The 17,231-nt window shown below is 35.8% G+C and overlaps 3 protein-coding genes across 30 annotated transcripts in view; 1 reads left to right on the top strand and 2 right to left on the bottom strand.

Annotated features, from left to right (window-relative positions):
* Positions 1–9,993, bottom strand: part of LOC132132047 (disks large homolog 2) — a 220,222-nt gene extending 210,229 nt beyond the window's left edge. For 5 of the 26 annotated variants that reach the window (XM_059544221.1, XM_059544226.1, XM_059544227.1 and 2 more), the window contains exons 1-2: positions 9,428–9,985; positions 7,311–7,442 (exon numbers count right to left, since the gene is read on the bottom strand). In XM_059544221.1, coding sequence (XP_059400204.1) covers positions 7,311–7,442; positions 9,428–9,446 — 151 coding nt within the window. In that variant the 5' untranslated portion in view covers positions 9,447–9,985. Of the gene's footprint in view, positions 1–2,251; positions 2,395–7,310; positions 7,443–9,427 lie in introns of those variants that run through there. The other 21 variants (XM_059544229.1, XM_059544233.1, XM_059544247.1 and 18 more) reach the window with 12 other exon arrangements.
* A 695-nt stretch (positions 9,994–10,688) lies between these two features.
* Positions 10,689–12,923, top strand: LOC132132276 (transmembrane protein 126A-like). Its single transcript, XM_059544652.1, has 5 exons — positions 10,689–10,964; positions 11,672–11,790; positions 11,893–12,086; positions 12,469–12,583; positions 12,680–12,923. Exons 2-5 carry the CDS (start codon positions 11,678–11,680, stop codon positions 12,876–12,878), a joined length of 621 nt encoding a protein of 206 aa, XP_059400635.1. The 5' UTR covers positions 10,689–10,964; positions 11,672–11,677; the 3' UTR covers positions 12,879–12,923.
* A 1,157-nt stretch (positions 12,924–14,080) lies between these two features.
* LOC132132106 (CREB/ATF bZIP transcription factor-like) lies at positions 14,081–16,757 on the bottom strand. 3 transcript variants are annotated; one of them, XR_009429008.1, is made up of 3 exons: positions 16,606–16,757; positions 15,025–16,069; positions 14,081–14,522 (listed from the first exon to the last, which is right to left on the bottom strand). XR_009429008.1 is itself a non-coding variant. In XM_059544363.1 (3 exons), the coding sequence occupies exons 2-3, from the start codon at positions 16,041–16,043 to the stop codon at positions 15,395–15,397; spliced, it is 549 nt and encodes a 182-aa protein (XP_059400346.1). In that variant the 5' UTR covers positions 16,044–16,069; positions 16,606–16,757; the 3' UTR covers positions 15,314–15,394. The 3 variants fall into 3 exon arrangements, 2 of the variants coding, with proteins under 2 accessions (XP_059400345.1, XP_059400346.1); XM_059544363.1 differs by lacking the exon at positions 14,081–14,522 and having other exon boundaries at positions 15,314–15,443; positions 15,544–16,069; XM_059544362.1 differs by having other exon boundaries at positions 14,081–16,069.
* Positions 16,758–17,231: the final 474 nt, after the last annotated feature.

Here is a 17,231-nt window from a genome sequence, read left to right as displayed (position 1 = left end):
TTACAGAGAAAAGAAGGCCAGGGAAACATCTGTAGATGGAAAAATATTCATACAAGTTATTTGTGAATTTTCTTTTTTCTACTTGTTACTTTGCACTTTTTGTTAGAGAATTTTATTTACTATTTATTCAAGTTTTTTATGGTATGTAATATTTTGAAATTAAATTCCATTATCTAAATATTCTGAAGAATAATACATTTCTTGTCATATGGAAGTGTGTTGGCCTACTTGCATTATTATGCTTTTATATTACAATTATATATTCAGTGGCATAAAATGGTCTTTGAATGACAATAATATTGTTAGTCGCAATTATTTCTTGGGCTATATATCGTACAACAAAAAAAGTTGTTATCGTGACAGGCTTGTTCTAATGCTTTTAAAATATAAAACATTGGAAAATGAAAAATGACAAAGTGAAATATATATAGTGTATTCAGGTGGTATGAAATGTATTTTAATTGATTTTATTTATTAATGTTTTTATTCAACCCTAAAATATATGATTCATTAGTTCTGTCAAAGCGCTATAATTCTCTGACCAGATCAAAAGACCTCCCTCTGCCGGAAACAGACTTAACAGCATGAAAACAGCAAACCAAGCAAACCAAGCACCACATCGAATTTATTTAGTTAAATAAACACACACACACACACACACACACACACACACACACAAAGGCATTATGCCTATAAATGCCTATACTTATATCTATACAAATATAATTTGCCCAATTAATTGATCTTAAACCATTAGAAAAGACATTTAGTGAAAAGTTTTGTGTGAATTTTAATCTTTTTCTGTCATATTTTATCAAATTCATTCTAGCTTGATATATATATATATATATATATATATTTTTTTTTTTTTTTTTTTTTTTTTTTTTGCAATAATGAAACATAAGGTAAAACAAAATCCACTAGAATTTAGACAATAAACAGTACGTAATAATTTTAACTAATGAAATACTAAATAATTTACAAAATAAATATTTAAAACCTAAATAACATATACATCATGATTCGTGACCAGTTATGGGGACCTGACAAACTATTTAATCTGTGAAGAAATATCTGAATCAAATAGGCTGGTTCCAAACAATATTCCCCCAAAATTCCACAAGATGGCAACATTATTCTCATGAAATGAAGAGGACTGGAGCACTACTGCCATAATTAAGCAGAGAAACAGAAGTGAGGTTATACTTCAAGGCTAAAGGCTTGGTAAGGAAAATATTCACATTACATATGCATCTTTAGACCCGCATTAACATCTTCCTAGAAGCTATATTGTCCTTAAGGGAATCTAATAATTTTCAGTCATCTGTTTCAGAGGTGGGGCCAAGGCTGGTGTTTAACCAAATGCAAATGGAAACACATTTCTGTACACACTGGCTTATCATAAACTCAAATTACACTATATAAAAAATAAATAAAAAACACGTAGGGTGGCTGTTTATCCACATGCCAAGATTCAAAGTCATAAAAAGCAAAAAAATGTGAAAAAGAGTTTCATACTAGATTTGAAAGGAACACAGAAAAAGATAATTCTGTTTCATCTTTCAATTTCTGTTTCTGTGTTCATTTACACATCCTCGTGTCACTTCACATCTAATTTTGTTTGTTCAACATTTATTTCAAAGCTTGACAGACATGGTCACTGTAAACTAAACCGCTGTTTTATGGCAAGAGCTACATAACGACTGCAAACAATTCTACATGTTAGCACTGATGACTTAGATTTCATTTCTGGGTGAAGCTTTACTTTAGGCATGCAAAAATAACATTAAAGTAATATTCAATAAAATATAATGAAAACAGGCATCATGGTATGATGAACTTGTCCAGATTTTCTGTGATATGCATGGATATTATAATAAACATAGAATAAATATACAAATTATAAACAATAATAAATTCAGAATGTTAACTGAATTAGCAACTAAAACTTTTTGCAGTCTTTTTAGGAAAATGCATATCAAAGTTTCAAATAAAACTTAATCGTTAACATTTTTAGGGCACAGCCTCAATGTATAAACAATCTGTAACAACACCTCTGTGATCTATGCTCCCATTAACACAGCTCAGAAAACTAGTATCCTTACTCATATAATCACTCACAACACTCACTCACTATCTTCACAACAATGCTGCTTTTCCCAATAAAACTTGAAATACACTATGAGCCACTGGTCTCAGATCTGGGTCAGACATTTACCTGACATTCACTGACAAACAGTATTACACTGACCTGTAATTAGAGCCAATGCTCTCTGACAAAAGTCCTCACCCAGAGTCCTCCAATTTGAGGCATGGCTTCCACCACCATTTGAGGCACATAAACTCCCGTCCAATTGTTAAGGGAAATAAACAGGAAGAGACGAATTAGAGAGGGAGAAAGGGAGAAAGAGAAAAGACGGAGAGAGAGCTCCAACATGCTGCTATCCCAAAGCAGCAGGATTAACAGAGGAGAACATGCTACAGGGAGACTAAGATTATTCTAGAACAGGGGGGAAAATGCAAAAAAAAATCACTGCTAATCTTATTCGTCCTTCAAATTGTTTTTTGAAGTTTAAAATATTTGAAGTGGACTTTTAACCATAAAGTCAATGAAATCAAACTTTCAATCTAAATTTCCCATTCCATAGAAATTACTTTGTTTATGGCTGACACCCCATTCCCTCTTTTGACTCCTCCCCTTCAAACTTTTAAATAGATTTTGGTACATAACACCCACTTTGCACAGCCCAATCAATTCCTGAAGTATAAATTCCTATCCACACACACACACATATACATATATACATATATATATATATATATATATATATATATATATATATATATATATATATATATTCCACATTCTTTTTCTCTCTGAATTATGCTACTGAATTATGGTACTACAATGGATTTGCGAATGGTAACATGAATTAAGCAAGTACAACACACACTCACACATACACAAACACAATAAATGATCTAATTTGGATTTTGTAATCCTTAATCCTGCTGTTTACGACACAAAGCCAGACTAAACTTTTGATGAGCTTTAGGGAAGTCTACAAACTGTAGCAGAGCAGTTGTATTGTTCTAGCTGTGGAACTTGGACCAATAGAGATTGCTACTCGCCATCCATCCCCTGGTGTCAGGAACTCCTCTCCTGCAAGAGTAACAGATCTGATTACAGTTTAGCAGAAGGAGCAAAAAAAAAAAAAGCTTCTCATGGGACGGTCTCTCTGTGAAACAGGAGTGTGCCATCATGGCAATTCTATTAAGAGGGCAGTGTCCAACCTTGTTCAGATGACAGTGACAAATAGGTTCCATTAAAAACCTCTATGGAACAAATTGGCATTGTGGTTGGTTTCGCGATTAGACCGCAGTGGCTCAGTATCTAAAGGATTCAAATAAACAGTGGTGATAGAGAATATTTAGCCAGGAAATCTGATTAAAAAGGACAGACTCTAAAAAACAAGACATAGCCATTCCAGAGAACTTTAGATTTAAACAGTAAAATACTATAATGATCTGAACTTGGTGTGATTATGATACAACCTCATAGTAACCTCACAGCTTTCTTGCCACAAATAACACGGGCCATTTCATTTTAGCTATTGTGTACTGCCAAAACTACCATAATTACCACTATAATAGTCTGCAGATCAAAATGTCAGGGTCTTCGAGGTTCCAAACAAACAGAAAGGTACCAAATAATTTTTTTTTTTTAGATTTTCCTTCATGAAACACCAAAAGTAAACCAGCACACTCAGAATGGATTTTCATAGAATTTTCAACCTATGCTATCAGGTATAAATGTTTCCTGGTGAAAGCGAGAATAGGTGAAGCAGTTAAGAGGCTGCTCTTCTCTGCCATGATGGCAAACCGTCCAGATTACGCTCATGCTAATGCCTTCTAAGATGATTACTGCTATTTCAGGAAGTGACCTTAACCTTTAACAGCATTTTATAGTAAATCAACAGAAAGGGGACACGTTTGACAGATCTACATAATTGTTTAAATTAGTTTTTAGTATCAAAGAAGCAAGCAACTTATACAGTTAGGTTCAAAATGCATTAGTTTGAGTCATCTGTGAATGACTGCAAGAGGGCAGCAAAGATCCTGAAGGCCTGTTAAGGCCCGTACACACCAAGAAGGAGAACTACAAAGATTACTATATTAGCTTCCACACTAGAGAATGACATCATCTGTTTATTTTGTGATTATGATTGGCTGTCAATGTTTTAATCATTAATCAGTTAGAAAGAATCATTCTGAAAGTGATTCCAGCAATATAATTTCTCTGTGCCTTTATCGTTATAGCTGTGGTGTGGATGCTGCTATTATTTAATATTGAGAATGATTTTTAGAACTATAACTTTATCGTTATCTTTATAGTTATCGACCTTGTTGTCGATAACTATAAAGATAACGATTCAGGCCTTTAGGATCACGTCAACTTTTCCAATTAATTGAAAGCAATCTGCCACAAACACAATCAGTGGGTTGAGGTAATGGTCAGAGAAGAAAAAAGGAATTAAAGGGGTCGTATGACGAAAAAAAAGAACATAATTTTGTGTATTTGGTGTAATGAAATTACACTGTATCTTATTGTTTCTCCTCTATGCCTTGCCTTCTGAAACAAATAGATTTTTACAAAGCTCATGGTTCTGAAAAACGAGGTGTTCACTGATTGGCCAACTATCCAGTGCTTTGTGATTGGCCGAAGTGTATTACGGAAATGGTACGCCCCATACCGTGATGCCGTGTGGTGCAACAAGACAAAACCAATAAAACCCATACAAGCGAGGCATTTGTAGCATCCAGTGGGAATATAATTACTGATTCTAATGATTTCTTATATCTTATATTATATATTATAATGACGCCATGTCATGGCGGCAGCAAAAATACTACAGCAAGAATCAATGTTATGCCTTCTTTCTTTGCGTGAACATTTAGGTGGTGTTATGCAACTCTTCCCCTTACAGGGATGTAGACATGGGGGCGTTTAAACGAGGATTTTAGGAAGGCGTGGACGATTCTTAACTTTCATAAAGAATATCTCTTTGGGTTTGAGACTTTAATCTTTGCAACTTTTGGGATCTTATCTATTCACGAACAGCTTGTAACACTCCAAAGAGAAAGGAAAACTTGAAATTGCATGGGGAAAAAAGGCAATATTTCACAAATATTATACTATCCAAGGCAAAATCCCTGCGCCCAGATCAGCAACAGAAATTAAACACACAACTATGAATTAGCATATTGCATCTAAACACATTGTTTTTTTATTACGCAATTTCTCTGCATGACTAATTCTTATCCAAACTTTAAAGGGATCATATGATGTGTTCACGCAAAGAAAGAAGGTGTGGTTTCAGTAACCGCAATTAGTGTTGAAGCAGCCATGTCAGGGAGATGCTGTGTGTATCTAGGCAAAAGCAAAAGCACTTGGCCTTCAGAGTAGATGCATTTAGGAATCTTTAAGATTACTTACAACAGAACAGCAATGAATTTTATGGATGACCGTTTCGTGAACCTAGGAGAGGAGGTAATTCTGACCTTGCTACGACAATCTGGCGCTCAGCTACTGTAAGTATGTTTTGTTATTAGTTTAAGGATTTGCTATTAAATGGTCAAATGCTGACTTTTGCGCATTGCGTGTGTGTGTGTGTATGTGTGTGTGTGTGTGAGAGAGAGAGAGAGAGAGAGAGAGAGAGAGACAAGGTCACACAGTGGAGTCAGCTGTCTTAACCGTCTGTGGCTCGTGTACTGCAAACACATACAAGCTTCATCACTGTGTCTGTCCCACCAATCTATGTTCACCTTTCAGGCTTGAACTGATGGTAAAACAAAGGACATTATTAATCTTTACATTTATTGTGAAAAATTATGCTTGTGATTATGGAAAGGTGCATTACATTTCCGACGAGTGCTTGCGTGATCGGCCAATCACAATCCACTGGGTCAGCTGTCCAATCAGAGCAGACAGCGCTTGTCAGAAGGAGGGACTTTGTAGAAAACAATGTGTTTGAGAGAGGCGGGACATAGAGGACCTAAAATAATGTACAGTATTTGAAAAATAATGTGTTTTTTAAAACATTAAAGCATGTCAACATATTCTGTTACACCAAATACACAAAATAATGATCTTTAAAAAAAACTAAACAAGCATCATATAACCCCTTAAAATAGAGCTAAAGTCATAGCAACTAGCAAGCATAAGGCCTTAATTAAAAAACTTTGGCAAATGCAGCTAAAACATAAGTGTACGATTAAGAAATTCTGCATTAAAGTGCTTCTATGACTGACTACCATTTAAAGCAAAAACTGTAATTTTCACAAAGCTTGAATGACTCCATACACTTTCATGAAAACCTATGGAATATTTACATAAAGCAAATATGGCTTTTTTTTTTTAAAGAAATAAGAAAATACTTCATGGTCTTACATTTACACTTACATTTCATAAAGGTGAGTAAATGCACTCAGCTAAAAAAATCTAAACTAGCTAGAAAGATCTGACCATTGGTCACCACGCACAGCAGTTTCTTTGCTAATTGGACAAATGAACCTTTGCTTTAGACCAGAATAAAGATCCGCATCCTGGTGAGAATGTTAACAGACTGTGACAGCACAGTATTCCAACTCACTACAGAAATTATGATAAGACGTTATGATCCAGAATCATCAATTGAAGATTCTATCATTCTAAACATTCAAGAACATGTTCACTTATACTCACTAAAAGCACACGAGAGCATTTGACTTAAGCTTCATTTGGCCTTTAGTATGAATAAATAAGTTAAACCAATCAAGATTCAAAACCAATCTGATTCTCTTTTACAGAAAAGACAAAAACTTGCTTTGCGGAGATTTGAGCTTATGAAGAACACGTTTAAAATACCAGAGGCACAGAGAAGCATCTCCTGCCACATCAGCAAGGTTAAAAATAACTTTATTTCAGAAAAAAGCCCTAAAGCGGCAGAATGTGCCCACTGCTTAAGAATGAACTATGAGCAAATGTCACATCAGCAGATAAAGCACATGCAACCTTAATGGAACAAATAATAAAAAAGAAAACATTGACCTCAAGACATATAATGTTTTTTTTTTTATTAGAACAATAAACATTAGAACACTCTTGGCGTGAATGAATTTGAGCAAACATCCTAAAATCAATTTGAGTAACATTTGTATGCTCCTAAAAAAACACTTATAAATAACTTTATTTTACATGTTCTCATTTGCCTATTTTCCTATTTAAAAGGAAAAATGTATCTTTTTACAAAAATAACGCATAAGCTTACCTACGAGAGCCTGGAAAAGACTGCTTTTGAAAATGCCCATGACTCTTAAGATGGAAGTTTTGAGCTGTTGTTCCTCTGGTTTCTTCAGTTTGGAGCAGTAGTCCTCCAGGAGACATATTGCCCTGGCTGTGTCTGTAAGACAGATTTTTTAAAAAAAAATTTTATGTTACTGGCATTTTTAATACAACATTTAACAAGGAATGTATAACATGAATTATTATTTATTATTATGTTTATTTTTAAATAAATGTCTTTAGAATGATCGCTCACAAACAATAAAAATGTATAAAACAAAAATTGCCCTTATTTTTACTTTTTTAAAGAAGGTGTTCACCACAAATATGAAAACGTCTCAGATGAGTTTATTTCTTCATCTGAACAGATTTGGAAGAATTTACATTACATCACTTGCTCATACATCACAATAATCCACATGACTCCAGTAAATCAATTAATGTCTTTTGAAGCAAAAAACTGCATGTTAATAAGAAAAAAATCCATCATTAAAGTATTTTAACTTTAAACCATCAAGTCCTTAATCCAAAATAATGGTTCCTTCAGTTTTAAAGTCTCTCCTCTGTTGTCTTCTCACATCAAAATCCTCTGACATATTTGCTAAGAATTCTTTTCGCTTGTAAACGGTACTTGATCTGTGCATTTTTCTCTCGATTCAGATGATTCAACGTTTTCACCACAGTATGCGATATTATGGATAGAGTCAGAAGCAAGGTTTTAATGTTAAAAGCATTTAATGCGTGTTCACAACTTTTTGCTCCACAAAATGTTAAATAATGGACCGGAGTCATGTGAATTATTGTAATGTTTTTGGCAAAAAATACTGTCTTCAAACAATTCACTGTATTTCTACATGCTTTTATAACACAGAAACAAGTTAACAATGTAGAGACCGTGATAGATGCTTTACTGGCACGAATCATCCGAGTGACTGAGCATGACTCAGTCACTTAGTCGCACAGACAAACAGACACTAGTGACATGACAGGGGTTAATTCCTGTCTTCAGCAGAGCCCTCTGAGCAACATAAAACTTTAACATTTGAAATGCATTGTAATCAGTAACATATGTGAAAACTGTGCATGCATTATTGAGACTTCTGCTAATGATAAACTACTAGGATAATAAAATTGGAGATACACTACATTTACAAAATGCATTAAAAAAGACTTGTAGAAATGCATGTCGTTTAAAGGGTAACTAAAAACACAGCTGCATAGCAGTCTGAAATATAAATACAATCCAGCATCCGAGATCATCCGAGGTCACAGGCAAGTTGGCCATATTTGTCTATTTTTACAGACTACAAACTTACAGCAGAGTGTAATTACATTACTAGTATTCCTACATATATCATTACACCGTTTGAAGTCCCTATTGCATATTTTAAGCTTAGAAGGTACAGAAGTCAAAATAAAATAAGGATAATAAAAGGCACAGCCACAACAGTCCTGCTATAATATGATCATCTTTGCCTGCTTCAGCAACCACAACATAATATTCACCTAAACAAGTCCTTACTCCTGACATTCTGCATTTCCCAAAGACACAACTATATGAATGTAACTGCTGGTGGAAACTGACATATGTCATGCGATATTTAAACATTTTGGACATTCTGACAAATAAACATTATGCATACAGCTTGCATGACCTCATAAGAGACTGTGTAATATTCATACTTTAAAATAATTGTTTCTTCACTAGATACGATTAAAATTATGACAAAAAAGACACAAAAAGAAATAAAATGCATATTCTAGGTTCTGTTTTAGTTGTCACAAGTAGAACCAAGTTGTAAATATATCAGATTACTGGAGTACACTATGCCAGAAAAAAGTATTTCATAATTTTTTTTTTCAAAATTGTGACACTTGCAATTTCTGTGTAATTATTTGTGAAATTTACTAACAATTTCTAAATAAAAATTGTTTACATTATTCTTTCAGTGTACAGTTTCTCTTATTCATGTATATAGGCTACATTTTAACCTGAAATAATGCCGCCTTAAAAAAAAGTCCACACGTTATGTCAACGACAGCTTTTGTATACAATAATCATGTTTTCACAGTTACATACATACGCCGATTATTATTTCTCACCTCGTTTTCTTAAGGGCATAATTACTCCTTTATGTCCTTGTGGGATTGTCACGCGTGGAAACAGCAACACAAAAGTTTCGCCCTCATCTGCTGTCACAGTGTTTTTGAGAAAATGTCAGCTGCTAAAAGAGCAAGTTCCTACTCATTTCGCTGATGTAGATGTAAACGCGAACAGAATGGCAGCTCTCGGGGTCGTTGCTTGTAATTGTCAAGTTAAACAGGAAAATACACGTGCTGAAACATCTTGCAGAGGAAAAGACATGCTGAGCGCATGACTGTCGCACATGAGAAATAAATCCATAATCCAATAGAAAGAGTGGATAGTGATCAAGTGCACCTTGGTGTGTATGAGTCCATGAGAAATGTCAAGACTGCTCTCCAATGTCCATATGCTCTCGGTATTGAGCTCTCTGAGGATTATTTTGCTGGAATATTCGCTCAACTCCCTAAATGCCTTTGGTATTTAACTACATAAACATAATTCAATCAAGGTGTCCATAAAACAACCCAAACAGTCCTGACAAATATTAAAGGCGCAGTGACTACCTAAACTAAATCTAACCACTAGTTTTTGCCCCCAAGGGCTATATACATCAAATCACACAGGGTCTACAGTGCATGGCTTGTCTTAGATTCAGTCAAAATATGCTGATCAAGCATTATTTTAAATCCTTAAACTGTCAATAGCAACAGTTTGATAAATAAATAAGCATGACATCCTGGTATCTCCTGCGTGTGTAAGTTGAATGATGCATGCTTGTAAACAGTTCTTCAAGAACTACTTGTTCTGTACATAGTGATAGAATGAAGTTCATGTGTGTTTTTTTAAATATAAATATAAATTCCGATTCTTGAACAGAAAAAAATGTAATAAAATTAAATGAAAAGCAAAACCATAACCATATAGGCAAACTGGTGTGTGAAATCCAGATCTCGAGGTAGAGACAGTAACGTTAGACAGATTTAACTAAAGAAGACAGGATGTATTTTCCCCATGAAACAGCAGCCTGTCGGTGCGACGCCTGTCGGAAAACACCTGCAAGTTTCATCCAGCTTTCCGATAACGCATGGCTCCACAATTGTCTCTGTAATTAAGCCAATCTGAGCAAATATATCCCAAAGGTCCTCGTCAAATGTCCCGACATGCAGTTAAAAAAACACTTCACCTCCTTTCTCGTCATTTTTTCAGTGAATTTTCACGGCATCTTTTGCCAAAGCTGGTTTGCAGACTCTCTCTACGGTGGGTGCAGTATCACCAGCAGCAGCAGCAGCAGCAGCAGCATCACCAGTTTCGCCTTAGCAACGAGAGGGTTGACCCGCGGGGATTGACAGGGCGCGTCCACCAATGGCGTTCGTTCATTCGGTCAGTTGCCCCATGCACGGACCAATAGGAACCGCCGTATTGTTCCTGGCTCTCGGGGTGAAAGTTGACTGGAACATGTGATAAGACATGGCTGCGCCCTGCTTGCATTGAGGACCGTGACTGTTGAACTGGGGGTGGAAATAATTTAGCGCTTATTTAAAAGCTCACTCGTATGTAAGTAGCAATCCTACTATGCATAAATGAGGTAGTGACCATGTGCAAATGAAGCTGTGAATAAACTGAAAGTAATACGACTGTGTTTGACGTTCAGCTGCACATCAAAACAGGCAAAACAAACCTGCTGTCATTCGCTTGAATGAGTTACTGTTTTGACCGATGCGCCTCTTGCTATGAGCGCTGCGTTTTTAAAATGCCATATCAATTTAATTTCAAGTTCAGTTTATAAAGAGGCGTCTTACAAAAATATGTCCTCTACAGAAGATTAATATGAATTTCATGGATATCCAGATAGCAATCCGTATAGAATGTATGAAAATAATAATAGTATAATAAGCGTAATGACATATTTAGCGACATAAACAAAAATATCCATTCTGAGTTTATAAACGGACTCATGAATTATCCGCTTACATATTACAATAATTATATACGTTGAGTTATTATTCATCTTATTCTGAAATGGGAGATAAACAAAGGCAAAACTCACTGGTCGATAAACCGCTACATCTTTTCTTCAGACGAACCAACCGTTGATATTTAAACAGCCGAATTTGCTTAAGGCCAGTGACGTTTACATTTGCAGCAGTCGTGATAAGCCTTCAGGTCACCAAAATGAAATAACATTTTAAATATGTTGTCACAACGTTGTTAGAAGGTTGCCTGTCTCCATTTGTTGAGATTAAATCTGTATCTCCTTTTAGATCATCATGACAGACAACGGGGCGTTTGTGAAAGAAACAGGCCAAGGCCAGACAGTATCCAGGGCGAAGAAAACTGAAATTATGAATAAGAAGTTTGAAAGGCTTTCTGATATAGACAAGTAAGTTAGGGGTTTGTGTGTGTGTGTGTTTTAGGCATAATGTCACATTTTCCCCTCCCGCTGCAGTTAGCTGATGAAAGTTCCCTGTTCTAACCCAAACAGAAAACTCTTTTCATACGGCCCTATATATTTGTCTGGCAACGCTGGGTTTGCTGGCTTGATTGCCAACAGCTTTTACAGACGTGTACTAAATGTCACCCAAGGACGATTTACTTCCAGTCTCCCCATGGCTGTCCTTCCCTTTCTGACAACTGCAGCACTGTACACTGCGACCGTCACAAACCCCTTAATGTCAGGTATGGAATGGATGTAGGATTGTATGAAGATTGGTATTAAGTGGTTTCCACGTGACTCGTGTTTAAACTTCAACCTCTTAGAAAATATCAGCCAATCGTTATTGGTAAAATCAATTGACGCTATGTGTACGAAAATCAAAAAAAATTATCGTCTGTATTTTGTTTAATCGACACCTCATTTTATTATCTCTGATCCATATCAATGCCATTACCATGACTTTTATGTTCCAAGCTCAAATACATTTAATTTTATTAAGCATTTACTGTGTGTATTTCACGGTATTTTGTCACCTTGCAACAGCCTTGTGCAGGTCACGTGAAAACCCCTCGAGTGTTTCTGAATGTTCTGTCATTGTATTGAATAGCTACATTGTAATTGTAGGTGATCTAACCTGCCCAACCTGTACCCTGATTAGAGGTGCTTTGGTTGGTGTGGTCGGTGGTGGCATATATCCCATTTTGTTGGCCTTACCTGTCAATGCTGGTCTTGCAGCCAGGTTAGTCCACATCGTTACTACATACTGCTTTTCTTACAAATATATTGTGGCAAGTTATGCATGACTGAATATAACTGATAACAAATTGTCTTGCAGGTATAACAGTGCACCAATGCCAGAGAAGGGAAACGTGATACGCTTCTGGATGAACCTTAGCAAACCCGTTGTACAGAAGATGTATGTTGTTTTACTGCTGCAGGGCTTGTTTGGAACCTACTTGAGCTCTAAGCAGTTTGACATCTACCTAAAAATGCTGAAAATATCAGATTATGACAGCAAAGAGCTTCATGGTTAGTTATTTTTAATGATGATATTGTAAATCTTGTTAAAACTCATCCAGTGGCATCCAAGTTTTGCTCTTAGTTTTGATGCCCCCCCCCATATAAATAAATCTACCAATAAATTCAACTATACCTTTGTACTCTCAGCTCAAAAGTTGAAAAGGGAGAAAACTACGGAAGCTTCCAAAATATCCTAAATCACAAGTTGAGCTATTTGAAAACATTTAATGTAGTTCTTATGTCTCTGAATAGCATAAACTGCCTGGACGTTGTTACCACAGATACTACAAAACATCAGAGCCTTGCCTAAACCATTTTATTTGTGTGCATGTGTATGAAAAATAAAAAAAATAGTGGATAAAAAGTGGTGTGAACATGTCTTTTGGTAATGTACAACTAATAAAATGACCAAATGGAGAACATGTGGATTAATTATCGGTTTATGTTAACTATTAATAAAAACAATGCACTGGGAAACAAGTTTATGCATTATTTACAAGCCTATTTATAAACTCATTTACTGCCAAAAAGAGATTTTTAATCTGAGCTAATTTTCAATTCCCTACCCACAACAATCAACCAAACAGTTCTGAAATGTAGAGTACCACCAGCATTAGCTTTTAAATAAGAGGACCAAACTTAAATTCAGTAATAGTGATTCAGAAGTTCCAGGTTTAAACTATAAAATTTAAGTCCATAATACAACATTTGTCAATAAGAACTAGATCAATAGAGATACGATAGCATTCAAATTTACTTTGTGGAAATTTCATTTTTCAAAAGGTTATCACTTTGAAATCATCCTACAAGCTCTTACCACAGGAACAAAAAAATGTTTCTATATCTGATGCAGCGGTGTTGACATTAAAAAGTTCTTATTACACTGACAGCAGTATGTATTACCAGAATATGAAAAATCAACTGCAGTTATACATTTCAGAACTGCTTGGGTTAATGCTGGAGAACCACAGTCATTAGACCTGACCAACAATGGCCCAAACAAAATATCAGTGTTTGTTTTTTGGGGTGTCACGGAATTACCAGAGCCCTTAAGGAATTTTGCAGTACACATTTGTACATAACGGAGAAACCACCACCACCACTCTTTATCCACCTTGAAGAGAAGTAAGAAAAGGCTCTTGTAGAGAGCGAAGAAAGTGCTGTCTAAAAAGAAAAGGAGAGTGTGGTTAACATCTTAATAGGACACAAAACAATATGCATTACTCAAATGAAAATTTATTACATTTCACTTCAAGACAGCTGAAGCCATGTGCCCGCACAGTCTCTGGATTTCCATTACACCTTACACATAGATGATCATACTCAAAAACCAAGACCCTTTGAAAATTCTGTTTTAGAACATAGCATTTCTCCTGACAACGGTCAAATATAGCCCAAGTGCCTTAACAAATCAAGATGAAACACATGGAAATGACAGATGTAAAATGTATTGTAGTGAAACTATCATAAACAGGAGAGTTTAAATACTCATTTAGATGCTAAATGAGCATTACAGCGTCTGACGTCTTTAGGGGTGTGATAAAGAATCAGTAAAACTGTAACTTACACGGTTTCATGTACTACCTTTTTTTAAATTTACCAGGCCATGATGCAAGTTGCTGGTCCCGATTCTTCTGCTTTCCCCACAGCAAAATCCACTTTAGCATAAAGAAAAATAAGGGTTCTACATGAAAAACATTCTTTAGAAAAATGGTGTTATTTCAGAAAGGGCTCATCTATTTTCAGCAAAATGCAAACTTGCATGGAATCTTGTATTGAAATCAACATCAAATGTATCAACACTAAAAAAAATGGGTACATACCCGATTAATGCAAGTGGAAGCCCTTTGTGAAACATCACCCATTTACATATTTCTTTAACTTTTTTTACTACTTCCCTCAAAGTTTATTTTAACTGAAATTACATACTACAACTGAGTAATCCAATAAACAACCAAAGTATGCATTAAAAAAAAAAAAACGGTGCTTAATTTCTTCTTGTAGATTATATTCTATACTTTAAACAGATACCAAATGAAAACGAAGCAGAAATTATGGGGTTTATTTGCAGTTCATATTGTGCCGTGAACTGGCAAAAAGCATTGTCCTCATCTTAGGAGTTAACCAGTTCTGTGCAGTCTTCTACAGCTTGATCCTTACCATGGATTTCAGCAGTCAAGGATGTTCTGTGACCCACTCATCCAGCATGGCGGACCAAGCACCTAGAAGAAAACTGTCAACAAGTTTAGCAGTAACTTGTATTGAAAGCAAGTTCAATAGACATGCCATTCAAGCTCTGCACACATTTAAACAGTTAAATCTATATTTGACAACTACTGTCGTCATGTCCCCTCATTTACATCTTGTGCAAATGTTCAGTCTCAGGAAACGTTGAAAAGGTAAAATACTTGACCCTACATTTTATGCGACAAGCTTGAACTCTCTGCACATTTGGTGCAGAATTCCACCGAGACGTGGTCTTTGTCCACATGCAGGCAGACACCACCTGCAGTATCTTTGTCTTCCACCTTTACCCTCTTCCTCGGCATGGCGTAATCGTGGTCATTCTCGTTGGATTCCTGGAAAAGCGAGGTAGAGAATTTCATGCCGTTCACACCGCTCAATCTAGACAACAGCTGAGCCAGCATGCTCTCATTGGCCAACACGGCTCTCAAGTACCTAGTCTCATTCTCCAACTCTTCCACTCTCTTGTTGAGATTCCCGTTCTCCTGCTTGAGAACACCGTTTTCTGTCGTCAAAGATCCAACTCTCTGTTCCAAGCCACTGACGTATTCTTTCTTCTTTAATCGGTTCATCCTCGCTGCAATGGCATTCTTGTTGATGATCCGACCAGAGACACCTTGCAGTTTTGACCTCTGGACTACACCTCTACTGTGGGATGAGGGAACGTCAAGCCCTGCGCTTTGGTCGGTCTCATCACTCGTCGTCGTCTGTGATTCAAAGTTGACGAAATCATCAAGCACATCGTTGTCCAGGTCCCAGTTGAGCCCGGAGTCAAGCAGGTCATCCAGGCCCCAATCATTGGTGTCACTTTCTGGAGAAGTCATGTTCGTTTCACTTGTATTACTGACTATAGAAACACTATCAATCTCGTGGGAGGTACTTGTGCATGTAATGTCAGCGGTTAGGCTGCTTCTTCCTCTTTTTCTGGTGATCATGGCTGTGTTCCTGGATATTGTGTAAACTGCAAATAAATAAAATATTAAGAGAATTAGCAGGAAATAAATAACAGCAAGAATTTGCGCACACAAATGCGCTCACTTCAATTAAACAAACACACTTCGCACTATTCTCTTAACGAAAAATGAAAACGAGTCTGGTGTCGTTTGAAACCCCGCATTCACTTTTAGTAGAACACAACGATATTAACGAAAATTAAATTTTTCAATCTCCATTAACTTATTACATCTGGGGAGAAGCAAGTTAAATAAATCTGCCAATCCAATGAACATTTCAATCTGTATTCGACTAAGTTACCTTGTATAAAGTCAAACGCGAGAGTAAAACTATGAACATTTTGGAGTTCGAAATTAATAATAAAATTAATTTAATAATCAATATGTAAACAACTTCATATCGAATACAACAACGGATTTAATATCGCAGAGGTTTCGTTTAACGTTAGCAGGCCGCAGCAGCGCGCCTTGGCCTGCGTGACAAAGCAGATTCCTTACGCAAAGCAAACTACATATATATTTGTTTATAACCGAAGCAACTTACCTTAAATTGTTAACTGATATTTTGAGACGTCGATTGATTAAGGGAAAAAACGAAAAAACTTAATTAAAAAAGAAAAGGGTAAAAGAAAAGGTTATTTGAGCTCAGATGTTGTAAAGCCAAAGTACAGCAACGCGCTTCCTACGACACTGAGAGGAAATAAAATGGCGCGTCCTCTTCTTCTTCTTCTTCTTCTAGGATTTAATGGCGGTTGGCAAACCAACTTAAAAGGTGCATTCCCGCCACCTACTGATATGGAGTGTGAAGCGCATATTTGGAAAGGAAGTTTAAACTAGATCTACTCTTTAAAAAAAAAAAAAAAAAAAAAAAAAAAAAAAAAAAAAAAAAAAAAAAAAATATATTTTTTTTATATATATATATCCATATAAAATTTACACATAATGGAGTTTTAAATCCTATTAAATAATCCTGTTTCCTTTAAAAATATAAATAACTCATGATAAACTCTTGATTGTTTAGCACCTTGTCCTAGGAGAACCTGAAGTGTCAACTCATTGATTCCTACACTTCTTAAAGCATGTCTTAACTGGGACCGCTCTCTTTCATAAGCTTCGCATTCTAAAAGGACATGCTCTATATTTTCAACTAACCCACATTTGTCACAATTT

This window comes from Carassius carassius, chromosome 49, assembly GCF_963082965.1.
Source record: "Carassius carassius chromosome 49, fCarCar2.1, whole genome shotgun sequence".
NCBI lineage: Eukaryota > Metazoa > Chordata > Actinopteri > Cypriniformes > Cyprinidae > Carassius > Carassius carassius.
This window is presented reverse-complemented; position numbering and strand designations above follow the sequence as displayed.

Bases quoted from the DNA above. Each gene is read 5' to 3' on its own strand.
- LOC132132276 (XM_059544652.1), top strand. From the start codon at position 11,678: ATGACAGACAACGGGGCGTTTGTGAAAGAAACAGGCCAAGGCCAGACA. The intron at 11,791-11,892 runs GTAAGTTAGGGG...TAACCCAAACAG, and splicing joins AGGCTTTCTGATATAGACAA to AAAACTCTTTTCATACGGCC. The intron at 12,087-12,468 runs GTATGGAATGGA...TTGTAATTGTAG, and splicing joins CACAAACCCCTTAATGTCAG to GTGATCTAACCTGCCCAACC.
- LOC132132106 (XM_059544362.1), bottom strand. From the start codon at position 16,043: ATGATCACCAGAAAAAGAGGAAGAAGCAGCCTAACCGCTGACATTACA.